General features: G+C 42.0%; 1 protein-coding gene across 2 annotated transcripts in view; it reads right to left on the reverse strand.

Annotated features, from left to right (window-relative positions):
• Nr1h4 (nuclear receptor subfamily 1 group H member 4) overlaps positions 1-22,525 on the reverse strand; it is a 48,697-nt gene that overhangs the window by 10,478 nt on the left and 15,694 nt on the right. The window contains exons 3-7 of one of the 2 annotated variants that reach the window (XM_036170058.1): positions 15,151-15,291; positions 12,666-12,799; positions 10,725-10,823; positions 10,285-10,384; positions 6,170-6,316 (exon numbers count right to left, since the gene is read on the reverse strand). In XM_036170058.1, coding sequence (XP_036025951.1) covers positions 6,170-6,316; positions 10,285-10,384; positions 10,725-10,823; positions 12,666-12,799; positions 15,151-15,291 — 621 coding nt within the window. Of the gene's footprint in view, positions 1-6,169; positions 6,317-10,284; positions 10,385-10,724; positions 10,824-12,665; positions 12,800-15,138; positions 15,292-22,525 lie in introns of both variants that reach the window. The other variant, XM_036170057.1, reaches the window with a different exon arrangement.

Consider the following 22,525-nt stretch of genomic DNA (forward strand, 5'->3'; position numbering starts at 1 on the left):
TATGTCTATTGTGGAAACAAAAAAAAAAAAGGACACACTAAAAAGCCCTAGATTTAGTTACATTTGAAGCAAATAGAACAAGTTACTCCATTTGATAAGGTTATTGCTGTTGAGTGCCTTACCGCTGAAATGCACAACCATGAGAGTTAGCAAGCCCATTTCAGTCCTACCATGTTTTATAGTATTATATGACTATTCTTATTTTTACTAAAACTTTCAGGTTAGAAGCCTAGTTTGCATTACAATACTACATTAGGATTAAAACTCTTGATGCAATCAAATTATATAGAAACAACTCCACTCCCAGAGTCTGTATCAGATACATGTTCTGTGGCTTCAATGAACATAGATGAACACTAGCTCCCTTTAAGTAGCAACATCTCAGGAGACGGTATCTTTGTGTATGTAGTTTGGGTATGATAATAGAAAGAGTATGAAACTGCAGAACAAGAAAATTAATTGTTACATTAATGTAGGCATCAACAGTGCAAATTTGAAAGGCTGTGTTATTCCAGAAATAATAAATAATAGAAAGGCGAATTACTACATTAGCATGAGAATAAAAAGTTATTATTAAAGGTCATCTTGCCAGATCAGGTTTTGATATGACATGTGGACAAGACAATGTGCTGGAAATCCACTAGGAATAAGGGACTCATGAATATTAATGAATGGAAGAGACACCGCAATAGATAATAAAATACGAAGCAGCATGTGAGTCCGGGTGGTTTTCACAGTCACAATACGGGGTTGGTATTTGGAGACAGCTTCTTATTATAAACTAGAGACATGCATATTTATTGGCATAGATTATATTCTGGAAAACTTTATCACTGAACCTTCATGAATCTTGAAAAAACACAGTTCTGAAATTTACATTATAAATAAAGTTTGTTTTTTTTTTTTTTTTTAGATTCTGATGCACATTTAACCTGAAAACACCTTGTCATTTCTCACTTAGATATTCCATGTTTCTGTATATGTCTCCTTGGTTCTTCTCAGCCCCTGCAGCTCTGCATCTCCATTACAGCCAGCAGGCTCTTTCTAGGGTCAAACTAAGATCAGGAAGCATCTGTTCCGATATGATTAAGGTTTTCCACTGGACTGGAATTAAACTACTTCTGTGGTATTCAGTGTCCTCAATAGTCAGTGCATTTTCAGGTCATAAGCCATACTTTCTAAAACATCAGGGCACTTGGGAATGCTGGACATGGCAACTCCCGTGTTCTGCCATGCCCTTGCCTCTGCTGTGCCTGCTTACTATATTCTCACATTCATAGCTTAACACATTCCTCACCACCCTTCAGGATTCACTCGTCAACTTCTGAGCCTATCCACCACACTTCCACAGGGACACAGGGATGTGAGCGTGCTCCTCTGTGCTCCAATTTGCACAACACTCCTTCCTGATACTCTCCCATATCTTCCACCAGCCTGCAGTTCCAGAAGGACAAAGGCCAGGCAGGCTGCTGTCCATACATCCTCAACAACTGTACAGTTGTGCATGCGGGGCAACCTCAGTATTCAACATGGATCTGTCCAAAGACAACTGAATAACTTCATGGAAAAAACTCATGATGCCACATCACTCTACACTACATTTCTACAATATTTGCTGCAGGAGGTGTCACAAACACACACACACGGCACTGTTAAATGGCCCCAGTGGCTCAGTTTATTCGTCTATGGCAGCGTTTCTCAATCTTGGCATGAATGACATCTTGAACTATATAAATTGGTTGCTAGTGGTGGTGGGGGCAGCTAGCTTCCACATCAGATGCTAGTAGTGTCCCCTTCCTGAAACATGACGATCAAAAAACATCTCTAGGTGCTGCCAATGTCCAAGGGAGGAAGTGGATGGACCATCCCAGGTTGGGGACCACTATGCTATAATGTAACATCAGCACTTTTAGCTGAGTGCATTACATGGTTTCAAAATCTACCTTTCCCAACAAAGGCATAGTTAAGAATAAAGAAGGCACATTGGAAATTTGAGGAAGGTAATGGTTTCCCATAAGGTTATGAATGACTGGGGAAGAGTGTCAAGTTGAGAGTTCTCGGTTGCACTTGAAATGTGTGGTCACCATAAGGTGAGCTGTCTTAGCTTTCCAGTCAGGTGAGTCATTGTCTCAGGTGAGGATAAAGCAAAGAGCTGCAGCTCCATGCTTGCTTAGCATGCACCAGGCCCTGGACTTAACTCCCAGCACAGCATAAAGCGAGCATGATGGTACATGACTGAAATCCCAGCACTCAGAAGTAGAGGCAGGTGAAAAAAAAAAGTTCAGGACCCTCCTCTGCTGCACAGAGAGCTCAAGGCAAGCCTGGGTTATAGAAGAACCTGTCTCAAAGCCACTTTCCCCCAAATAAGGAAGGAATTGATTATGTCCAGCAAATGATTCCGAGAGAGGCTCGTATTGATGGAGCAGAAGTTAAGGGCTGAGGGAAATGAAGTTGGGCAAAAAGTAGTCCAGTGGTGTTAGGATAGTGGATGGCTTGGTGTAAAGTGCTTACTGTTCAAGCCTAACCACTTGAGTTTGGATCCCCAGACCCGCCAGACACAGTAGCACAACCATCTGCAAATGCAATACACCCTTGCCAGGACTGGGACAGAAGCAGAGTTGCTGAAACCTGGCTGAGTGGCTAGTACAGCACAGAAAAGGAGAGCCCCTGTCTCAAACGAGGTCTGAGGGGAAGACCAACATTTGAAACTGTCCTCTAGCCTCCACAGGTCCACCATGACACGTGTGTCCCCACTCTCGCATACAAACACACGCATGTATACACTCAGGAAGGAAGCAGTTCAGCCAGTGGATGGCGGATTCATGGATGACAGCTCCCTTTAAAAGAAAGAGGCACTGGAGTCGGAGCTGAAGAAGTGAGTAAGCTGGAGCATTGTATGGTTCTGTCTCCTGCCCCAGCTTTTCAAAAACCTAGGCACTGCAGCTTTTAGAGGATATGTGTTGGTATTGACATGGTTTATTTCTGGTGCATGGTTAATAAAATCTATCTCTAAGTGTCACAAAGAATAAATTATTGTGCATTTATGATGCAAGATGTGGGCCCTGATGATGCCCCACTCAGATCTTCCCGTATAAGTGCATAGTAGGGCCACGTGGCCTGAAAGCTGCATCCCTGTGAATGTAAGGAACACACTGATAATCAGTGGCATCCCAGCCACTGGCTGATTGCAGCCAGCATGTTGATGTGGGCATCTTCCATCGCATCCCTCTTCATTAGCCTAGGTTAGACCTCAGCACTGTGCTCTGCATCTCGGCCCAGTCAAGCCTTCCTCTCCCCGTTCACAGGTGTCAGACCAACATGGTGGTGTGAAGGCTCTCTTTCCTGACTCCTCCCCTGTTATTTTTCAGAGAGATTTTCATCAATTAGTCCTTTGCACATTTGATCTCATCCTTTAGTTGCTTCTGGTAAGACCCAAAGATTACAGAGTAAGAAGGAAGCCTGGGCTGTGGCAGGTACCGAATTAGTGTTAGTTTTGGATACCACAATCAGCACAGCCCCCTAACAGATCATGCAGAAATTACTTTTATAACATTGAGAATTTTCTTCTTAGAAATCCAGTAATGGGGGAAGGAGAGAGGTAGAAAGGGAGAGAGGGAGAGGGGAAGAGAGAGAGAGACAGAGACAGAGAGGGAGGGAGGGAGAAAGGGAGGGAGAGAGGAAAAAGAGACAAGAAGAACACTAGGATATTAGAATATATGGGTAATTAATTGATTAGTTCCCCTTCAGATCTCGACTCATCAAAACATTTTAATTTCTGTGGCAGAAAGCCCACTCCTCTTTGTCATATGGCACCTGAGCAAACTTCACACAACTCATCTTGAGGAGGAGCCAGGGCACAGCAGAGCTCCTGCACCCATACCTCCTGCACCCACAGCTTACACTCAGATCCCTAGCAGATGTCCATCCTTCAGAAAAATCTCTTCAAGAAGATCTGGAAAAGGGATTTCCTGCTACTTAATTTCCAGGGTGGGAAAAAGCAGGCACTCTGAGACCTGGGAAGAGCCATTGGGGAAGCAAGTAGCAGACAGGACAGCTGAAGAGAAACCTCAACTCATTTTTCCGTTCTTCCTCCCATTAATTCTAAAGATGTCTCTTCAGCATGTAAGTACCTAACCCTAGAATCATGTGCTGGGACATACACACACACACACACACACACACACACACACACACACACACACACACACACCTCTACACACCCCCAACACACATGTACACACACTGCTTAAAACAAGGTTCTACCACCTGAAATGTATCTGGCGGCCTTTTACTACCTACATATTCTGGGCCAGAATCAATACTTTAAAAATGTAGACTATAATCCATACTTCTGGACAACATAATGCCTTTCAGAGGGTGAAAGTCTGGGACAACCTCAGATTTCTCATTCCCTTTCCCCAGGACCAGGGACCACACCCTTGAGACTTCTTATCTCCTCCATGGTATCTTCTATCCTGGCTCATTTTAAGGAGACTTGCAAACATTTATTTTCATGTTTTCCCTCTTCTGTTCAAAAACCTTCAACATCTCCCCATTGCTTAGAAAATATCAGAATCTTTAGCCCAATGTTCAAGGCCCTTAACCATCTAGTTATACTTCCCTCCTCTCTGTTCCTTTTTATTGTAAGCCTAAATCCATTGCCTCAACCTCATCCACCTCCTATGGACATGCCCAAGATTTCTGATCTTTATTCCCTCACCCACCCTGCTCCTTCTGACCTACAAGTGCACCCCAGGCATCCACATGAAGTACTGTTCAAGGCCCAGTTCAAACGCTAACAAAACCTTCCAGACTAGAAAGCTCCCCAACTAAAAGTTAGCTCTCAGCTAGCTGTTCTTCTATTTTACCAGACTTTGTAAGTTCCCCTCTCTCTACTAGACCTTAAACTTCACACGGGAGACAGCCTGTGGGATCAGTCTCTTCACCTTAGCACTTTCTCTCTAAATACTCAGCAAACCAATAAATGGGTGGCTACATGAGAATAGTGTATCTTTTACACATAAGCGCAGTCAGGCTCTAATGATGGCAACTATACTTTAAGGTTCTGTGAAATATAAGTAAGAGTTTTGAAAATGACTCGATTTTTAACTAAGAGAACATGGCTACAATAGGGAAGTTTAAAAGATAATCTTTAATATGTATACATATATGTGTATAATACAGATGTATACTTCCTTCTGATCACTGATCTAGAATATCTATTTCAGAACTCTTCAACCTTATTCTGTCAGTAACAGAATAAGATCTTTAAGGGACATCTCATGCCATCCACTCCCATTCCCTAACCCATTCATAATCTCATAATTTAAAAAATCTTATTTTAAGAATCCCCCCCCCTAAGAATAATTGCACAGAATTTATGGGAATTCATCCCAATGTCTCTGGCATTCTCTGCCATAATATTACTCCACAATAACTTAAACTGAATTATATGTAGTACAGTTTCAGTTGGCCTCTTAATGGGTAGTGCAGTATATTGATGTAAATGTATGGCTTCTAGCTGAGGCTATAACTCAAAAGAAGACCAAATACCCATCACATGCAATTCCAATCACTGTAAAAATAAAATTAAAAAGACATATGACTTCTGGAGACCTGAGTAGTTATTTCTCAGCTTCCTCATCTGTAAAGAGGGGATGATATTAGACCTGGTGTCATAGGATGGTTTTAGGCTCTGTCTAAACCGTATGTTTAGACATGTCTGCATGTATGTATGCAATGTCTGCAATCCAAATATGTGATATGTGAGTACTAATTATAATTGTTTCTTATTTTATTTTGAATAGAATAGATAATAGCTTGATACTAGTCTTTTATACCTATAGGTTGGGAATAAATGAATCTTTTTTTTTTTTTTTGAACTGGATAAGCACAGTCCCGTTGTACTATTTTCAATCAGATGAACCTTTTACTATTTCTGGAGTCTCCTTCTGATGCTTCATCTTGGTTCAGAGAAGAATACTTTGGTGTTACCAAAAGGATTACTGAGCCAAGATTCCCAAAACCCATCCATTTAACCTGTATCTTTAGAACCATTCTTCATTCCAGGCACAGGACATGTAAAGTTGCCTGGCAGACTGGGGCCCGTCTTCATGGCACGTGCACCACTTTTACTTGGATTAACAAACCCTTTAACTCCATCACTTACCACTGTTTCGAATTCTTTCTTCCAACAGGTCTGCATGTCCAACAGGAAGTTTCTTATTGAAAATCTCTGCCGAGCGGAGGAACATGGCTTCCACTGCGGACCCTTTCAGCAGCGCAATCTGATCCTCGTGGTCCAGTGTCTGGAACCCTACGGTAATGACCAAACAGGATCGAGGAGTTTGTCCAACGATATTTCACACTGTTCAGATGGGATAATACTGCATGCGTACAATAAGATCTCATCATCGCCATCATCCATACTGATAAAGCATTTCCATCAACCGACCTTGTGGCTGTTTTACAGCAGGTCTCCAAGGGCAGTCTGCTGAATACCTTACTGAACTCCCCAGAGAGAAGCTGACTTTTTTCTGCACTGAGTCAGGTGTAGTGGAGAGATGCAGTGAGAACAGAGGCCAAGCGCACAGCAAGCACATACATAATGGCAGAAACAAGCTGACTCCTGTGAAACAAGCCTCAGAAACTGGGTGTAGGCAGATTCTCCTGGAGTCATTATTCTGGCCACACCTGGCATGCAGGGTCAACTCAGAAAAGAAAAGCATCCAGAGCCAGAAAAAGAGTCTTCGTGTGTCCTACATATTGGGCTGACTCCCAGGGGCTTAGAATGCAGAGAATGAGTAACATACCCCAGAAGTCCATTAGTGTCATCCTGGGGGATGTTTTCTGAGCTAAGGTCTGCACCTTGCCATGTGGAGAAACAGACGAAACTGAAGAAGAATTATTAGCTTCAAGGATTAGAACCTCATCTGGAAGTCACAAAGTCCTCCTCCAGGCTTTGAGAACTGCCTCCCTCTGTTCCAGCAACTGCTCTGACTTCCTCCCAATCTCCCATCTCCTCTCTCCTCCTGAGGCTCTGGCTCTACTGAGATCTTCCCTGGTTTCCCCACACCTGTCCCCTCCCAGGCAACAGTTCTCCGATGCAAGTCTATCCTGTGTAAAGCCCAGGCTCTCACTAGATTCCATCTGCTTCGTTACTGTCCACAGAATGTACCACTACCTGTCATGATGCAATGGATTCATTTGCTTATGTATTGACTGCTCCCTACGTTACAGTATAAACTTTTTAGAGCAGAGACTGTCTATTTTACTTATGTTTATAACCTCAATGCCTGACACATGATAGGTACCCGACATTAGTTGTTGGGCAGCAGAATAAATGAGTTAATGAATGACAAAATCCACAAATTTTTGTGCATACTGACAAGAGAGAGAGAGAGAGAGAGAGAGAGAGAGAGAGAGAGAGAGAGAGAGATCAATGTTTAATAGCTTAGGAAAGGAACCAGCAAAGAAAATTAAAGACAGCCATGCTAAAGATTAACAGTCACAATCTGGCCCAGAGAGATAACTCACTTGATAAAATGATTGCCTAAATTTATATGAAGCCTTGGGGACCACCCATCCCCTAGCACTAAATAAAATTTAACATTGGATGTGAAGGTACATGCCTGTAACCTCAGTCCTTGTTGATCCGAAGTTCAAGGGCATCTTCTATTCTATCATGAGTTTGAGGTCCATCTGGTCTCCATGAGACCCCGTCTAAAAGAAAAGTCCCTATCCTGAACACCTAAGGGCTCCTTGGCAGGCAGGACCATGCTTCCTACTTACTGGGTCTCCAGCATGTGGACAGTGTCTGGCAGAGGACATACTAAATAGAAAGACTGATTTTTCCACAAAATCCCCGTTCAGTATTGGCATGGTACTACCATTGCTGATATCTGAGTGTTATTTCTATAATTGCTATTGTGTGTGTGTGTGTGTGGGGGGGGGGTGATTGACAAATGCCTTCTGCCTTTATTTCCTTCTGTGTTTTAAGATCTTTCCTTCTGCCTTATTCACATTAATTGTGCTTCCCCTCAGAAGCTGGGACTACGAATGAATGTCATGGCTTTCAGAGAGCTGCATCGTATCTGCCTCTCGTCACTTATTATTTCTGATGCAAAGTGACTGACCGTTTGAACTGAAAAACATCTTCTTGTAAATAATTTTTTTAAAAATGTCATCGCCCTCTACCTTTTTCATTTATTTACCCCCTACAGTTCTTCTTTTTATGTGATCTGGTTTTGAATCAAGAGCGGGTGTCACCTTAATTAGCATAGAACAAATTAAGCTTCCCTTTCATTGTTAGTAAAGACACAAGAGAATATTAGAGTCTCAATGACAGCGAGAACTTTCTCTCCACGTTTTATGAGTTTCATTAGGGCTAATGTCTGTGATGCATTTAATAAAAGAATAGCATAATGCTGGCAAAAAGGGGCAAATTAGCATGTCTAATTAAAAATCTATGTCAGAGGTTGTTGTCTGTGTTATGCTGTTACTATGGGTATTTATTACACTCTATACTATGAAGTTGTAAATGCATTAACATTTTAAAAATTTCTTTTGAGACATATTTGACTAGGTAGCTCAGGCTAGCTTTGTTGACGGTTTTTATTTTCTGCTGAAATAATCACTTCTTAGTGGCACAGATACAGTGAGGAGGCAGGTTGGGAATGTGGCTCAGCACGCAGTCTCTTCACTGGCAAAGCTCACAGCACTTTGCGACACACTTTCCTTTACCTTACATAGCGTCCCTCAACCCCTATGCATTTTTGAATCCATCTTCCACGTTTCCTCCTTCTCTCTTCTACTCTTGTTATTTTATTTTGAACCTTCTTCCCTAGACTTCCCTAGTAGTAGACTAACTGCCCCTCTTGCTTTGGCTCTTTCCACTCAGGTCCACTTCATCATATATACCTGATAAGGCCATCTATCTGCAACAAACATTTCATCGTTTCCTAAACCTCTTTACCACCCAGGAGGCAATGGCTAAATTCCTTAGTTAGGTCCTGATCATCTGCTGCCAATTTGCTTTACTATGTAATCCAAGAGCATGCCAAAGACATTTTATAGCCATGACAAATTTCTTTTCCCGTTGTGTGTGTGTGTGTGTGTGTGTGTGTGTGCAGGATGACATATGTTCATGTCTGTAGTTTTTGATTGTGTGTGCATCTGTACATGTGAGTGTAGCTTTATGAAGGTCAGAAATCAACACTGAGTGTCTTCTTCAAACACTCTCCATTTTATTTTTGAGACAGACTCACTGATCTGGACCTCACTGATTCAGCTAGCCTGGCTGGCCAGCAAGTCCTGGGGACCCTCCTGTTCTTTCCTCCCAAGTTCTGTGGTTAGAAGAGCATAACACCCATGCTTGGCTGTTTACATGGGCACTGGAAATCCAAAACCAGATCCATATCTTTGGCCCTTGCAGGTACTTGCTCACGCACACACACACACACACACACACACACACACACACACACACATACCAAAAACAAAAACATAAATCTTAAAAAAATCCAACTTGTATATAATTCTTTCTGAAGGCTCTTAGGTTTTCTCAAACCCGATTCCTCTATGTTCAAATAGCACTGTGTGTGTGGGAGGGGGGGGATATAATATTCTTTAACTACCCTTCTTTAAGGGACTAGCCCTAATGGGGCATCAACCACTACTTTTTGAATAAGTGAATAAATGCTAACTTTGCAAAGTCTCAGTTCTGACCTATTGATTTGGAAGATTTTCTTTTTCTTTTTTAAGACAGGATCCAATGTATACCAGGCTGGTTTCAAACTTAACATTCAGTCAAGGATGACCCTTGACTTCTGCTTCTCCTGATTCTACCGTTTAAGTGCTAGGATTTATAAACACAAACCATCAGGCCCAGTTTACACAGTTCTATGGATCAAACTTGCAGCTTCACATGTTAGGCAGGTATTATACCAACTGAACTACAACTTCAGCCCAAGGGAGAGTTATTATAAATAATTCTGAATATGCTTTCTACCTATAACTTTTCACGTCCATAGAAACTAGAAAGATTAAGTCAGATATGATGTTGATTTTATAGTGAACCGAAGCTCTCAATGTTACAGGAAAACTGTACAGTGTAGTAAAGTAATTGCTAATGGAAAACACCTAGCAAAAGAATCACGACAATAGACCTGACCACATAAGAATGCTGTAAGAACTGAACAAAATATTGCCCACAGAGTGGTTAATATGATCACAGCACATCTCACACATTTCAAGAACATTAACATTTATTGTTGTAAAGAGTACCTGGAAGCTTTTTTGTGAATTCTACAAGAACCTGTACATGACTGGTCGCCATTTCTGTTAATATGAGAAAATTTTCCTCTGCACTAAATTCTTCTTTTAACTAAATTTTAAGAAAAAAAAGTGAATGATTAATCAATAGGCAGGAAAAGGGTAATTCAATATAAAATCACTAAAGGAAAAACAACAGACTTGACTAGAGAAATTTAAAGACCCAGATCACATTTCTAAGATCTTTGGAAATCAATTACTATTTACAAGATAGATCCATGACGCCCTTGTTTAATTGCTTAAGGCCAATGAAAGTTTGAATATATAACTTGAAGTCTCAAATACAATCACTTTGAATAACACATTTATATATAAATCCCACCCTAAGGGCACTAAAAGCTCCAGAGAAATGCTAACTTTGAACAAGTGTATATTCAGATTAGCATACATACGATTTTATTGGTTATTTCCTGAGGCATTCTTTGTTTGCTATATGAATCCATAATATAATCCAGAAGGTGCTGCTGATCTGAGGTGAGTTCAGTTTTCTCCTACACTGGCAAGAAAATGAAAGGTGTTAGGGAGGGCAGTTGAGGGCGTATCCCAATATGCACACTATCTGAAATGAGCTGATAGCAAAGGATTTTTCAAAGCCTTAACAGCTATAGGCTTTCATGTAGTGGAAAGCCTGTTTCTCTGGGTCCAGGCACAAGCAGTTACATATTTCCCTAAAGTTGTTTCAACTTGCTGGTTTTCCTATTTAGGAAATATGAACAATAAATTCATATTCAAATTCTCTTCACGTATCTCTTGGGAATAAATAGTAGTGTGAATGGAGGCTGTTGAGTCCAATCATGCTTGAAGGTCAGTTAAAGTTCAAGGTTAAATCATAGCTTTAAAATGCTTCTTATGAGCCAGGCAGAGGTGGCACACACCTTTAATCCCAGCACTCGGGAGGCAGAGCCAGGCGGATCTCTGTAAATTCAAGGCCAGCCTGGTCTACAGAATGAGATCCAGGACAGGCACCAAAACTACACAGAGAAACCCTGTCTCTAAAAACTTTTTTAAAAAATGCTTCCTGTGTATTAGACAGAGAATCCATCTATGCACCCTCATCTATATTCAAAGACGGCAAACTGTGGTCTATAGACCAAATCTACCTTTATAAAGATAAAGTTTTACTGGAATGTGGCCATGCCCCTTTGCTGATATATTGTCTGTGCTGCTTTTGAATTAAAATGGCAGTTACATAGTTGTCATAAGGAATATGTGGCCAAAGCCTAAACTCCTACATATCTACACATCATTAAAAAACAAAACAAAACAGTTTTCTGACACCACAGTCATGAGTCTGCTCAACCCGGATCCCAAAAGGATCCCAAACATCTCTCCCCTCTTTGTCTCTTGAGAAACATGAACCACTGTGTCAACTTTTTGCTTTCTTACACCAAAGCGTTACTGATGAGGCACTCTGGCAGAGTGATCCTTTTTTATAAGGTTAGCTCTCGAGAAGTCAATCCAAGCAATATGTTTAAAAACCTAACAGTGGATGAAGTTATCCTTGCCGAGCGAATACAGGCAAAAGTGTAGCTTGGATATCATGGCTTATTGGTATTTCAGCTACCAGGACATAAGACTCCTTCCAGACGTTCTGTGACTTATCATTGTGTGTGTCTAACCAGCCCAGTTGTTCCTCACTTTGTCCTTAGTGAGTCAATGGATTTCTTAAGAGATTGTTGTTGTTGTTGTTGTTGTTGTTCAATTAAAAGGGTTTTCTCTTTTGGGCCCCATATATGTGGTATTCCGTTTTACCCACTGATGAGGAGCGATCCACAGCCTCTGCTGGGTCCAGACTGCCTAAGTTGGAGCTTTCCTTCTCTCAAGGGAAAGGATGAGGGTGGGGAGTGGGGGGTGGGGCACAAGCTTTTAATCCCAGGGTGTGGAGTTGGGTGTGGGGCGCAAGCTTTTAATCCCAGAATTCTGGAAGCAAATCCCAGCACTTGGGAGGCAGAGGCAGGTGGATCTCTGTCAGCTTGAGGCCAGCCTGGTTTAAATAATGTGTTCCAAGACAGCCATGTCCACAGTGAGATCCTGTCTCAAAAAAAACCTCAAGTGGAAAACTCCATCCTGAAGACTAAATCATTCCCACTGGCAGCCATTAGGTAGTAGTAGCCCAGAGAGAAGAACCTTCATTTTTTACCTTATACACAGCTACTATTTAAAATTTCACACCTTTCCCTCTTGCTTCAAAAGAGAAGAAAAATGACTCCATTTCAGTACACAACTGAAATGGAAACTTGGCTGTGGCTAAGGCCTCAGCCTCCGGGCTAGATAGGCAGGTTCCTGGAAACACAATTCCCGCTGACCTTGGCAACGCCATCACTCTCTGTTACCCTGCATGACTTGGTCGTGGAGGTCACTTGTCGCAAGTCCCGGCCTTCACTGTCCTCATTCATTGTCTTATCTGCATGCTGCTTCACATTTTTTCTTAGCCGTTTAGATTTACATTGAATTTCAGTTAACAAACCTGGAAAAAGAAAAGCATAGAAAATCCTATTGGGTGTGTGGTGTGAAGCGGCCATTATATGGTCAGCTCAGGTGACAGTCAGAATTAATTCTAGCTCATTTGGTCTTTAGAAGGAGAAGACCAGGTAGGGTGATGGCTTCATGGTTAAGCGTACTTGCTACTCTCCCAGAGGACCAGAGGGTTGGGTTCCCCGTGCCCACATCAAGTGTGTGTACGGTGCCTCACATCCACCTGTGTGTGATTCCAGCTCCAGGGGATCCCATGCCCTCTCCTGGCCTCCTTGGGTACCCTACATACATGGATGCAGCTACACAAACACATACACATAAATAAAAATTTATTTTTAGGTAAAAATAAAAGGCCAATTTTTGACATCTGCGAGTCTTTGTCTTCATTTGTAAAATACAAATAACCTGCTGCAGAATTTTGCTGAAATGCTTTGTATTTTTTTTTAAAAAAGCTGGGTTTTATATAAATAATTTGTGATACTAAAGGATTATACAAAGCACAAGATGTTCGGTCAATGGCATGGTAAGTGACCTGCTCCCTGTTGCTGGTCTAGCAGGTCAGAGATGCTGGCTTCAGAACATACAATTACTGTTATTTTCATCTATATTAATACTGTTCAATAGAGAGTACATTCAGTTTCACATTAAACTTATTGAATACAACAAATGTGAATGAACCTCTTTCAGGAAAAAATTGAAATCCTATTAACCCACATGAGTTATTTAAAAATATAAAGGTTACCATATTAAGGAATGTGGTCGCTTGGTGGCTGCATTAGAGACGAAGCCCCAGTGCTGTGCTACTGGGAGGCACTTGAACCTCTACGAGGGGCTTCACAGAAGATCTGTGGGTCACTAGTGGTGTGTCCTCAGATGGGACTGTGGCACCCCAGCTTCTCCCACGTCCTGAGGGAAGCTTGGTGCTCTGTCACCAGCCCCCGACCTTTGCCCCGCAGCACCTCTACCAGCCACTTAAACACCGTGGGAAACAGTCATGGAACTTCTGAAAGCAGGAACCAGAGGAAATGGTCTCTCTTAATAATTCTCCTGGGCATTTTTAAATAGGGGTAGAAACACTGACACAAATTATCTGAATTTCCTTTTAGTGACCACATAATGTCATCATTGATTACACTTGGAGCGTTAACAAGCAATGCCTAAAAACCTTCCATATTTATTGGATTCCTTTGTTCTCCCAACGACAATGAAACCCAGGTCCAGGGAGTTCACTGTGCAGAAACACATCAAACAGCTACACCTCTGACAGGGAGATTTTTTATGCTTCTAAATAAAACTACGGACTTTTCTGAGGAGGGTCCCTTACCAAATGAGCTCCGATGGAACAAGTTCATATTTAAGTAATGAGCAACATGAACCACCTTGCGTTAACATCTTTCCATTGCCAGATTGGATTGCAGCCCCCGCCCCCCCTTCAGGCTCCTATTTCATGGATGCTAAAATGTGATTGTGATCAGCCGGTATAAAACTTTCATCCATCCAGGGCTGGATTATTTATTTACACTGGCCGATTTTTCTCCCTCCTGCACACATTGTTTCTCAAGGTGCATCCCAGTGACCCATACAGTTTGGAAACAATAGGACCGGAGTCACCTTCCCGGGACTTTAATTTCATGGGGCATTCCTTCCTGAGTGTTGTCATCCCCTTGGTGACATTTGTTTGCCTGTTTGTTTTGAGGGGGAACAAGGCATATCTCTAAATCTGAGTAGGCTGTAGGATGAAAAATTAATGATGTTATTCTAACATGCATTCCAATTTCTGATGAAGATGGTGATTCCTCATAAAGCCAGTGTTTAATACAGTGTCCCTTTATCAGATTGAAGGACAAAATTATATTAAAACTCGGGGTAGTTAATTTCCTGTGTAAACCTATACAAATTGGCTCACAGCCACACTAAGAGGAGGCGAATTCTTAATAAAATGACTGAGTTTAAAACACTATTTAGATCACTCAGTGGCAGTTATTGTCCCAAGACTATGAATTTTTATGGTAATTAAGCAATAAATAAGAGGTACATTAAAATCAAATTTAGAGGAACCTTTCAGAATGCCGTTCTATAAGCTCACCAAATGAAGTCATTTTAGCAATATGTTGATGAAATATCACTCCTTGTATAAATTCCTCACAACAAAGGAAAACAAAACCCAAACCAAAGCCCAGGCGTTTCTTTCAGAGAAATAAGATGCTCTTTATGTGGCCATTTAAACAATTCAGTGGGCCATTGCCCTTCCCAAGAACTGGGGCGGCTGAGTTACCTGGCACCTGCCTCCTTAAGAGGTTTTAGTGGAGTTTAACAGCTTGGAGCGGATACCTGTATACATACATTCAGCCAACATCCCCATCTCTTTGCACTTCCTGAGTCGGCACTCCTGACACTTGCGTCGCATGTACATGTCCATCACACAGTTACCGCCATTTTTACACGTGTACACGGCATTTTTGGTGATGCTCCTCCTGAAGAAACCTGCAGGAGAAACACTGGAAAGTGTGAGAAGATCCCGAACACGCTCGCAAGAAATACATCTGGCTTCAGATACGTCAGTGTGTTTGTTTTTTCGCTAACTCCTGGGGATCACTCAGATGAACCTGAAGCAATGGACCTGCAGCAACGGATACTTTGCCTTGTGCTGTTGTTGAAAGGGGAGCTGTTTTAAATTCATCTCTCTAAAATCATGGCAAGTGGGAATTAGGGCCTTTCTTAGGAAAAAAAAATCAGTTTGTTTTAAAAATATATTACTTCCATTTATCTTTATTGGGGGACAATTACATGCCAGTAAGTACTAGGTGCTGCCACTATAAAGGCGAGCAATCCATCCCTGCCCTCCCAGAGTTTAAAGGTTGACCAAAAGCAAATGCATGCAAATAACTAAACAAGAGAAGACAAAGGGTTGTGTGGATGCTGACTGGAAGCATGCTGAGGCATAACAAGGGCAGGGAATGGTTAATAGAGCATGTGAGGGGGCTAGAGATTGGGCTCTGTGGTCAAGAGCACTAGATGTTCTTGTAGAGGACCGGGGTTGGGCTCTCCAAGCTCACATGGTGGTTTACAACCATCTATAACTCCAGTTCCAGGAATGTGACACCTTCTCTTGACTTCCGTGAACACCAGACATGGAGGTGGTACACATATACACATGCGGACAAAACACTCATACAACACACAACATGAAATAAAAAATCCTTCCTTAAGACTTAGAAAGTGAGCAGTAAGCAAAAAGCCAGAAAGTGTGTTGTTGATTACCAGGCATTTTAGGGAGAAAGTTGTACTCAAGGCTTTAGTTTTCAGCACTTATTATGACAGCCTTGCCTAACAATAAAAATGCCAAGCCTGATTTAAAAGGCGATATCTCCCCAGAGAAGATAGAGGACAGCTGCAGCCACTTCAGGTAAGATGCCTAAAGCCAGGAAGGGGGGGGCGACCTCCTTCTGCCCTCGTGTCCCACATCTACTAATTCTCTTCCAACTGGTCACCCGTAGATTCCAATAATTCTAGATTCGGTGTGGTGATGAGCAGGGACATGTATTTGGGAAGAAAGAGAAGTAACAGAGAAGCTCGTTCTTGCTTGGTACAGCAGCTTACACACTCACCCAGTTTCAGTTTCTGAGGTTTTCATGACATGTGGTAAACCATAGTTCAAAGATACTAAGGGAAACTTCCAGAAATAAGCCCCTCATAAATTTTGCAATTGTCCATCTTTCTGAGCAGTGTGATGAAATCTCGCACAGTCTCACCCAGGATATGAATCATCTCTTTAGCCAGCAAATCCATGTTGTACAGATGACCCACCCAGTGGCGCTTAGAGATCTCACTTGTACAACTATTACTACTGCATATCGTTCTGTTTTGTCGATGACAATCACTGATAATATCTTCCTTGCCTAATTCATACCTGTATAGTCATGCATATGGTTCACACAAAGCCTCCACTGGGTATCTTAGAATTCAGCCATGGTGGTTGAGGAGCACTACTGTGTTATAAGCTGGGAGTATGTGGCAAGTTCAAAGTTAACCCTCCTCTTGGGGTTGGGTCATGAATTGCCCTTCCCACCACTGGAATGCTTTCATTCACACTTCCTTGATGAGAGCAAAGCTGTTCCAGTTCTAGTTCATAGCTGTATTTAGGGATTTGGTGGTTTGCTCCTGTCCAAGTTAGTGTTAGCTGTCAATTTGACCCCATCTAGAATCAACAGAATTTTCAAAAGTCTCAGCTGAGTGATTGTCTTTATTAGGTTGGTCTGTGGGTATTGCTATGAAGGACTCTTAAGAGTGAACTGATGTAGGGGGCCCAGTCCACTGTGGGTGGTACCATTCCCTGAACAGATATCTGGTCTTGGGCTGTATCAGGCCAAACGTGGGCCTGAGCAAGCCAGGGAGTGAGTCAGCAAACAGTGTCCCTCCATCTTGTTTCTGTTGTACTTCTCTGGCTGGGAATGAGTTCCCTGCTGAAGGTAATGCTGCAGGAAACAGCCAACAGGCCTGTCTTGAGGTCCTCCCTTGACTTCACTCAGTGATGGACTGGGGCCTAGAAGCATAAGATGAAATAAACCTTTCTTATCTAATACGTTTTGGTCAGTGTTTTATCATGGGAACAGAAAGAAAATTTTGGGTCATCCTAAGTCCTTATAAAGGTTGTGTCACATTTTAGAGAGGGGGGAGCAATTATAGTGTAGATATGGAAAGCTGCACATGTATTATGAAAACTTATCCAGCTATCATTCAAAAATTATTACAATAGCCGGGCAGTGGTGGCGCACACCTTTAACCCCAGCACTCGGGAGGCAGAGGCAGGTGGATCTGTGAGTTTGAGGCCAGCCTGGTCTACAGAGTGAGATCCAGGACAGGCACAAAGCTACACAGAGAAACCCTGTCTTGAAAGACCAAAAATAAATAAATAAATACAATAATTTAAAAATTACAATACATTAACTATAATATAAGGATTTCCCAATGCCTACAAATTGGAAAGAACCAGATGTTGAGCTGAGGTGACTGTAACTCTAAGTAGGGGAATCAGAAAAGGCTTTAGGAAAGCTTTGAATGAGGGGTCACAGAATAATTTGTGAAGCTGTACCATGAGAGAGGAGAGACCTTCTGAGAAGGAGCAAGGCAGAGCGTTACAGAAGCTCTGGGGGAAAGTAGATAATCTATCCAGGTAGCTGTGCAGAGTCTGGGACTATTAGTGAGGGGTAGTTAAAGGGTTGATGAGAGAAAAGAAATATTAAATGTTCTTGAAAGCCACACAAAGGGATCTTTGCTACGTAGGAAAAAAGGGGTTCTTGAAGAATTTGGCAGTAGAAGGTATGGCCTAAGCTACTTGTGGAGAAAATCCCTGAAGAAAGAACAAGAGGAAGAAGGATGGAACTAGAGACTGGAGACCGTTACCATACCATAGCTGAGAGGTTAGAGATGCTGCCTAGGCTAGACCGGGAGAGAGATTTAAAAAGAGAAAAGGAGAGAACACACTAGCCTTGGGTAGCTCACTAAACGTGAAAACAGGCTGCATGAAAAGGCAGGCTTCGCCTTGGGCTCATCTGTCAGCTGTCTGCATTTCAGGAGGCAAGATCTTACCACTTTCCTAAATGTTAAATCCAACCAAATCAAATCTCAAAAAAGAACACTTCATGCTTCAGATTAGCATTGATATTGAGAGTGCAAATACCAAAGTGTGCATTTTTAGTGAGTAAAGCAAAAAGAACTCTTTCTCCCTGTGCCAAACCACGAGCTCAATGAACACCTTAGCTTGCCTGCATGAGTCAGTCTTCCCTTGAGTCCGCCTAGGAATGATTTCCTTTAGAACTGTAATAGATACTGATAGACAGCTCAATAGTTAAGAGAATGAAACTCCTTATTCCAAGATGAATCAAAGGAAGGGTGAATAGAACAAGTCTGCAGTTTTCTTCTTTCTCTTTACCTCTGGTATTATCTGAAAAGGAAATCATTATCATCTCAATAGCCGAATTAATTAGCTTTCACTCTGGGAAAGCAACACAATATTATCACTACATCATTTAAATGTGGGCACATAAACTCTATTTATACTTATGCAAATTTATCCATACACACACTATGCCTCTATCTTGCTCTTTCTTGTGCATATCAACAATGCTCATATCAGAAAAGTCATTTGAAAATGAATGGAAAGGAAATTCACAGAGGAACAGAGCCTTCCGACAATAGAAGAGCTGTGGGGAGTGCTTTCATGGCCAACTTGGGGTAGGGAACCCCTGGCTTGCAGAGCAGTTTGGAGATGGTATTTTCATGGATCTTGTAATTCTAATGAGTATTACCCACCATTTTTGTCCTTTATATAGATAGGATCCAGCAGCCATGTGCTAGTCCCATACATGCATGTATATCACATTGGACATTGGTGGTTGACCTTGGCAGTATGAACTATCATTTGATGTTTTACATGTTTAAGGATCTTTAAGACAGCAAAAAGCATAGAACTCAGAATTCTTTATATAGAACATGGCCTACTATGAGATCGCTTTACATACTCTTATTTTGTTCCAAAAACACATGTGGTATTCATTTAATCCTTAATCCAATGAGGTAGTGCTAATTATTTCTGTCCCATGGGAAAGGACCTTGAGGCTAACTTGCTTAAAGTACAACAGGTAATGAATTGTAGAGCCTGGATTTGAATCCTGGTAGGCTCAGTTCAGACTCTGCTATCAACCACTGCCTTCACAGGCCTTCAAATAGAATAAGGAATCTGTATTCCAAAACATTTCCTCAAGACGTTAATTTCCCCACATCTCACACAGCATGGAAAAACCCAGCCCATAACAGAGTTCTGTTCCCTTCCCAAAGCTGGATCCATGGTGAGTACCTAGTGGTCTCTTTAATAATGTTAAAATGAACCAAAATGTTGAGTCATGTGTGTCTGCTTAGTTCTGGCTCCTACTGACTTTTCATTTTCTTTTCATCCCAAGAGGACAGTCATCATTTTGTGTTTACTTCAAGTCTCGCTCTCATTGAAAGGGTAATTCCAGATTATCAAATCTATAAAAGATGAGTGAATTCGTCTAGAGTAGGGAGAAGCAGAAGTAGCCTAGCTGGGAAGAGTTTGGAGAACTTGCCCCAAGCTTTGGAATGGAATGAATCTCACAGGTCCTGTAAGTGATGGCCCAGCACCCACGAAGAGTCCCCAGAGAGAAGGCGAGCTTGAGTGGGCATTGCAATTGCAGCTCAAAGCCTCTGAGAAAGTACACATGAGGTAGATCTGTGAAGAGGTGCCTGCCTGAAGAGCTCACTGAAAATGAATCGGTGAAAATACAACCTATCAAGACTGGAGGTGTGCAGCACAAGCAATGCTTTCAGGGGCGCGCATGCGTGCGCGGGTGGGGGAGGGGAGGAACGGACAGAGTTAAAATGCATTGTCTACATTGAGCTCTAAAACTCGGTGACCTAAGCTTTGCTTTCAGGGAGCTAAGAAAGAAGAGAAAATTAATCACAAAGAAGGCAAAAGAAAGAAAATAGTTTTAAAAAGTCAGAGCAGAGGAGCTGGCAAGATGGCTCAGTGGCTAACAGCACCGGCTGCTCTTCCAGAGGACCCAGGTTCAATTCCCAGCAACCACGGGGCAGCCCACAACTGTCTGTACTCCTGTTCCAGGGCATCTGATGCCCTCATACAGACCTGCAGGCAAAACACCATTGTACACAAATTAAAACTAATTAAAAAAAAATTAGAGCACAAATCAATGTAACTTCAAATAGGAAAACAATATAAAAAAAATCAATGAGACTAAAAGATGAGTCCTCTCAATAAAATTAATAAATCCTTAGAGAGACTAATCAATAAAATGATACTGATTATGAATATCACAAGTGAAATGGGCCCTGTCAGTACAGATCCATTACAAGGAAAACAAGGGAATAACGAACTCTATAAAGAACTCTAAGCTCACAAATTTGATAACTTCGATGGAATTCCTTGAAGAATATCTATCATCACTTACCTGTGGGGAACTGATTGACAAAACAGGCCTATCCTATAAAAGAAACTTAATTAATAAACAACCTCCCAAAACAGAAACTTCCAGGTCCAGATGGTTTCACTAATTAATTCTATCAGCCATCTGAAGATAAAATACCATCTGTCTATTCTCTTTTCCAGAAGACAGAGGAATGTTTTCCAGTTTTTTAGAGGCCAGCAATACTTCAATATCAAAAAATACACAAGAACACTTCTATAGGTCTCCATCTCTTTTTCCTTTGCTTGTATAGGGTACGTGGGGAGGTGCGCATGCCTGTTGACACTCACGCAAAGGTCAGAGCAGGCTTTTCAGGGCGTGCCCTCTATCACTCACTGTCTGATTGCCTTGAGACAAGGCATGTCACTGGAAGGTCATTTCATCTGGGCTGGCTGTCTAGCTGACTCTTGGGATCCACCTGTCTTCTTTGAAGCTGGGGTTATAGGAGCACACAGCCATGCCTGGTTTTTAGTCTAGATATCTGGGATTCACCTCAGGTCTTCCTCCTTACAGAGCAAGTGGTCTCACACGCTGAGCCATCTCCCCAACCCCTCAGTTTTCTTTCTCTTATTTTAATTTTTTTAATTTAGTCTGTTAGAATTGTTTCTTTTTTTAATTTTATTTGTTTTTGTCTGGCCTTGTGGTTTCAGCTCTGTTATATAATGATGACTTCACTGAGTAGATTCTGAAATGAATTTCTCTTGATATGATTTGAACCAAACCTTTCATCATTTTTCCAAAATTTGAGCTTACTTCAGAACACCTTGACTCTAATCCAGCAGGAAGTAGCACATGCCACAAGGCCCCTCAGCCTTCTCTTCTAAGGATAAAGCCCATTATTGGCAGCTGTTGGCTCATTAGGACTACTGGCAACAGTAACTAGACCAAGATGAATTTGCCTAGAAAAGAGGCAGTCATGAATATCACTGGCAGTAATGAGTAGAACTCTCTAGACTTCAGAGACTGCACAAGAACTGCATGTCGCTATACATGCAGCTTTGTTGGGCCCAAGAGGATGGAATGCCATGGAGGATGGATATGTGCAAACTGCCCTGAAGACTTGCCAGCCAGGTTAGGTGTAAGTGATGGCTAGCACTTCCACATCCCCCAAACATTGCTTCTCAGATGTGGATGTAGCACAGGGGTAGAGCATTTTTCTAGCATGTGCATTTTCCCAGTACCACAACCAAAACAAATACATGTATAGAAAGCACTGCCTCTCAGATAATCAACAGGTGGAAAATGTTGAAAGGCTGTCAGAGCCTCCTGGGAGACCAGAAGAGAAGCGGGCCACCCCCAGACTCCCAGGCCCTCCACCTCCTCCTTCACACTGCAGAAGCTGGGCTGCAATGTTCCCCAAGGACAGTCCTCCTCTGTCTTTTTTTCCATGTTGAATGGAGGGAAGATGATGCAACTATCCAAATAAAAAACAAAATGAAACGAAACCAAAGACCTAAAACTAGAAAGTGTGATGTCATGGGTGACAGCCACTGAAGAGCGGCTTGGAGTAGAAGTGGGCGGGGGCAGAGGCCATTTCCTGACAATTCTCCCTTAACTTCATTTGGCTTCAGAACCGCATGGACTCCCTTTCAGGGGCATGTTTACTAAGCGATGACAGAGTCTAAAAGGACAGAAGGTATAATTCTGCTGACACCCTTGTCCCTACTGGGTGCCTGCTGAGAACAGAGGGCAGGGACCATGCTGTGATAGACCATGGC

Source organism: Onychomys torridus, chromosome 20, assembly GCF_903995425.1.
Source record: "Onychomys torridus chromosome 20, mOncTor1.1, whole genome shotgun sequence".
Taxonomy (NCBI): Eukaryota; Metazoa; Chordata; class Mammalia; order Rodentia; family Cricetidae; genus Onychomys; species Onychomys torridus.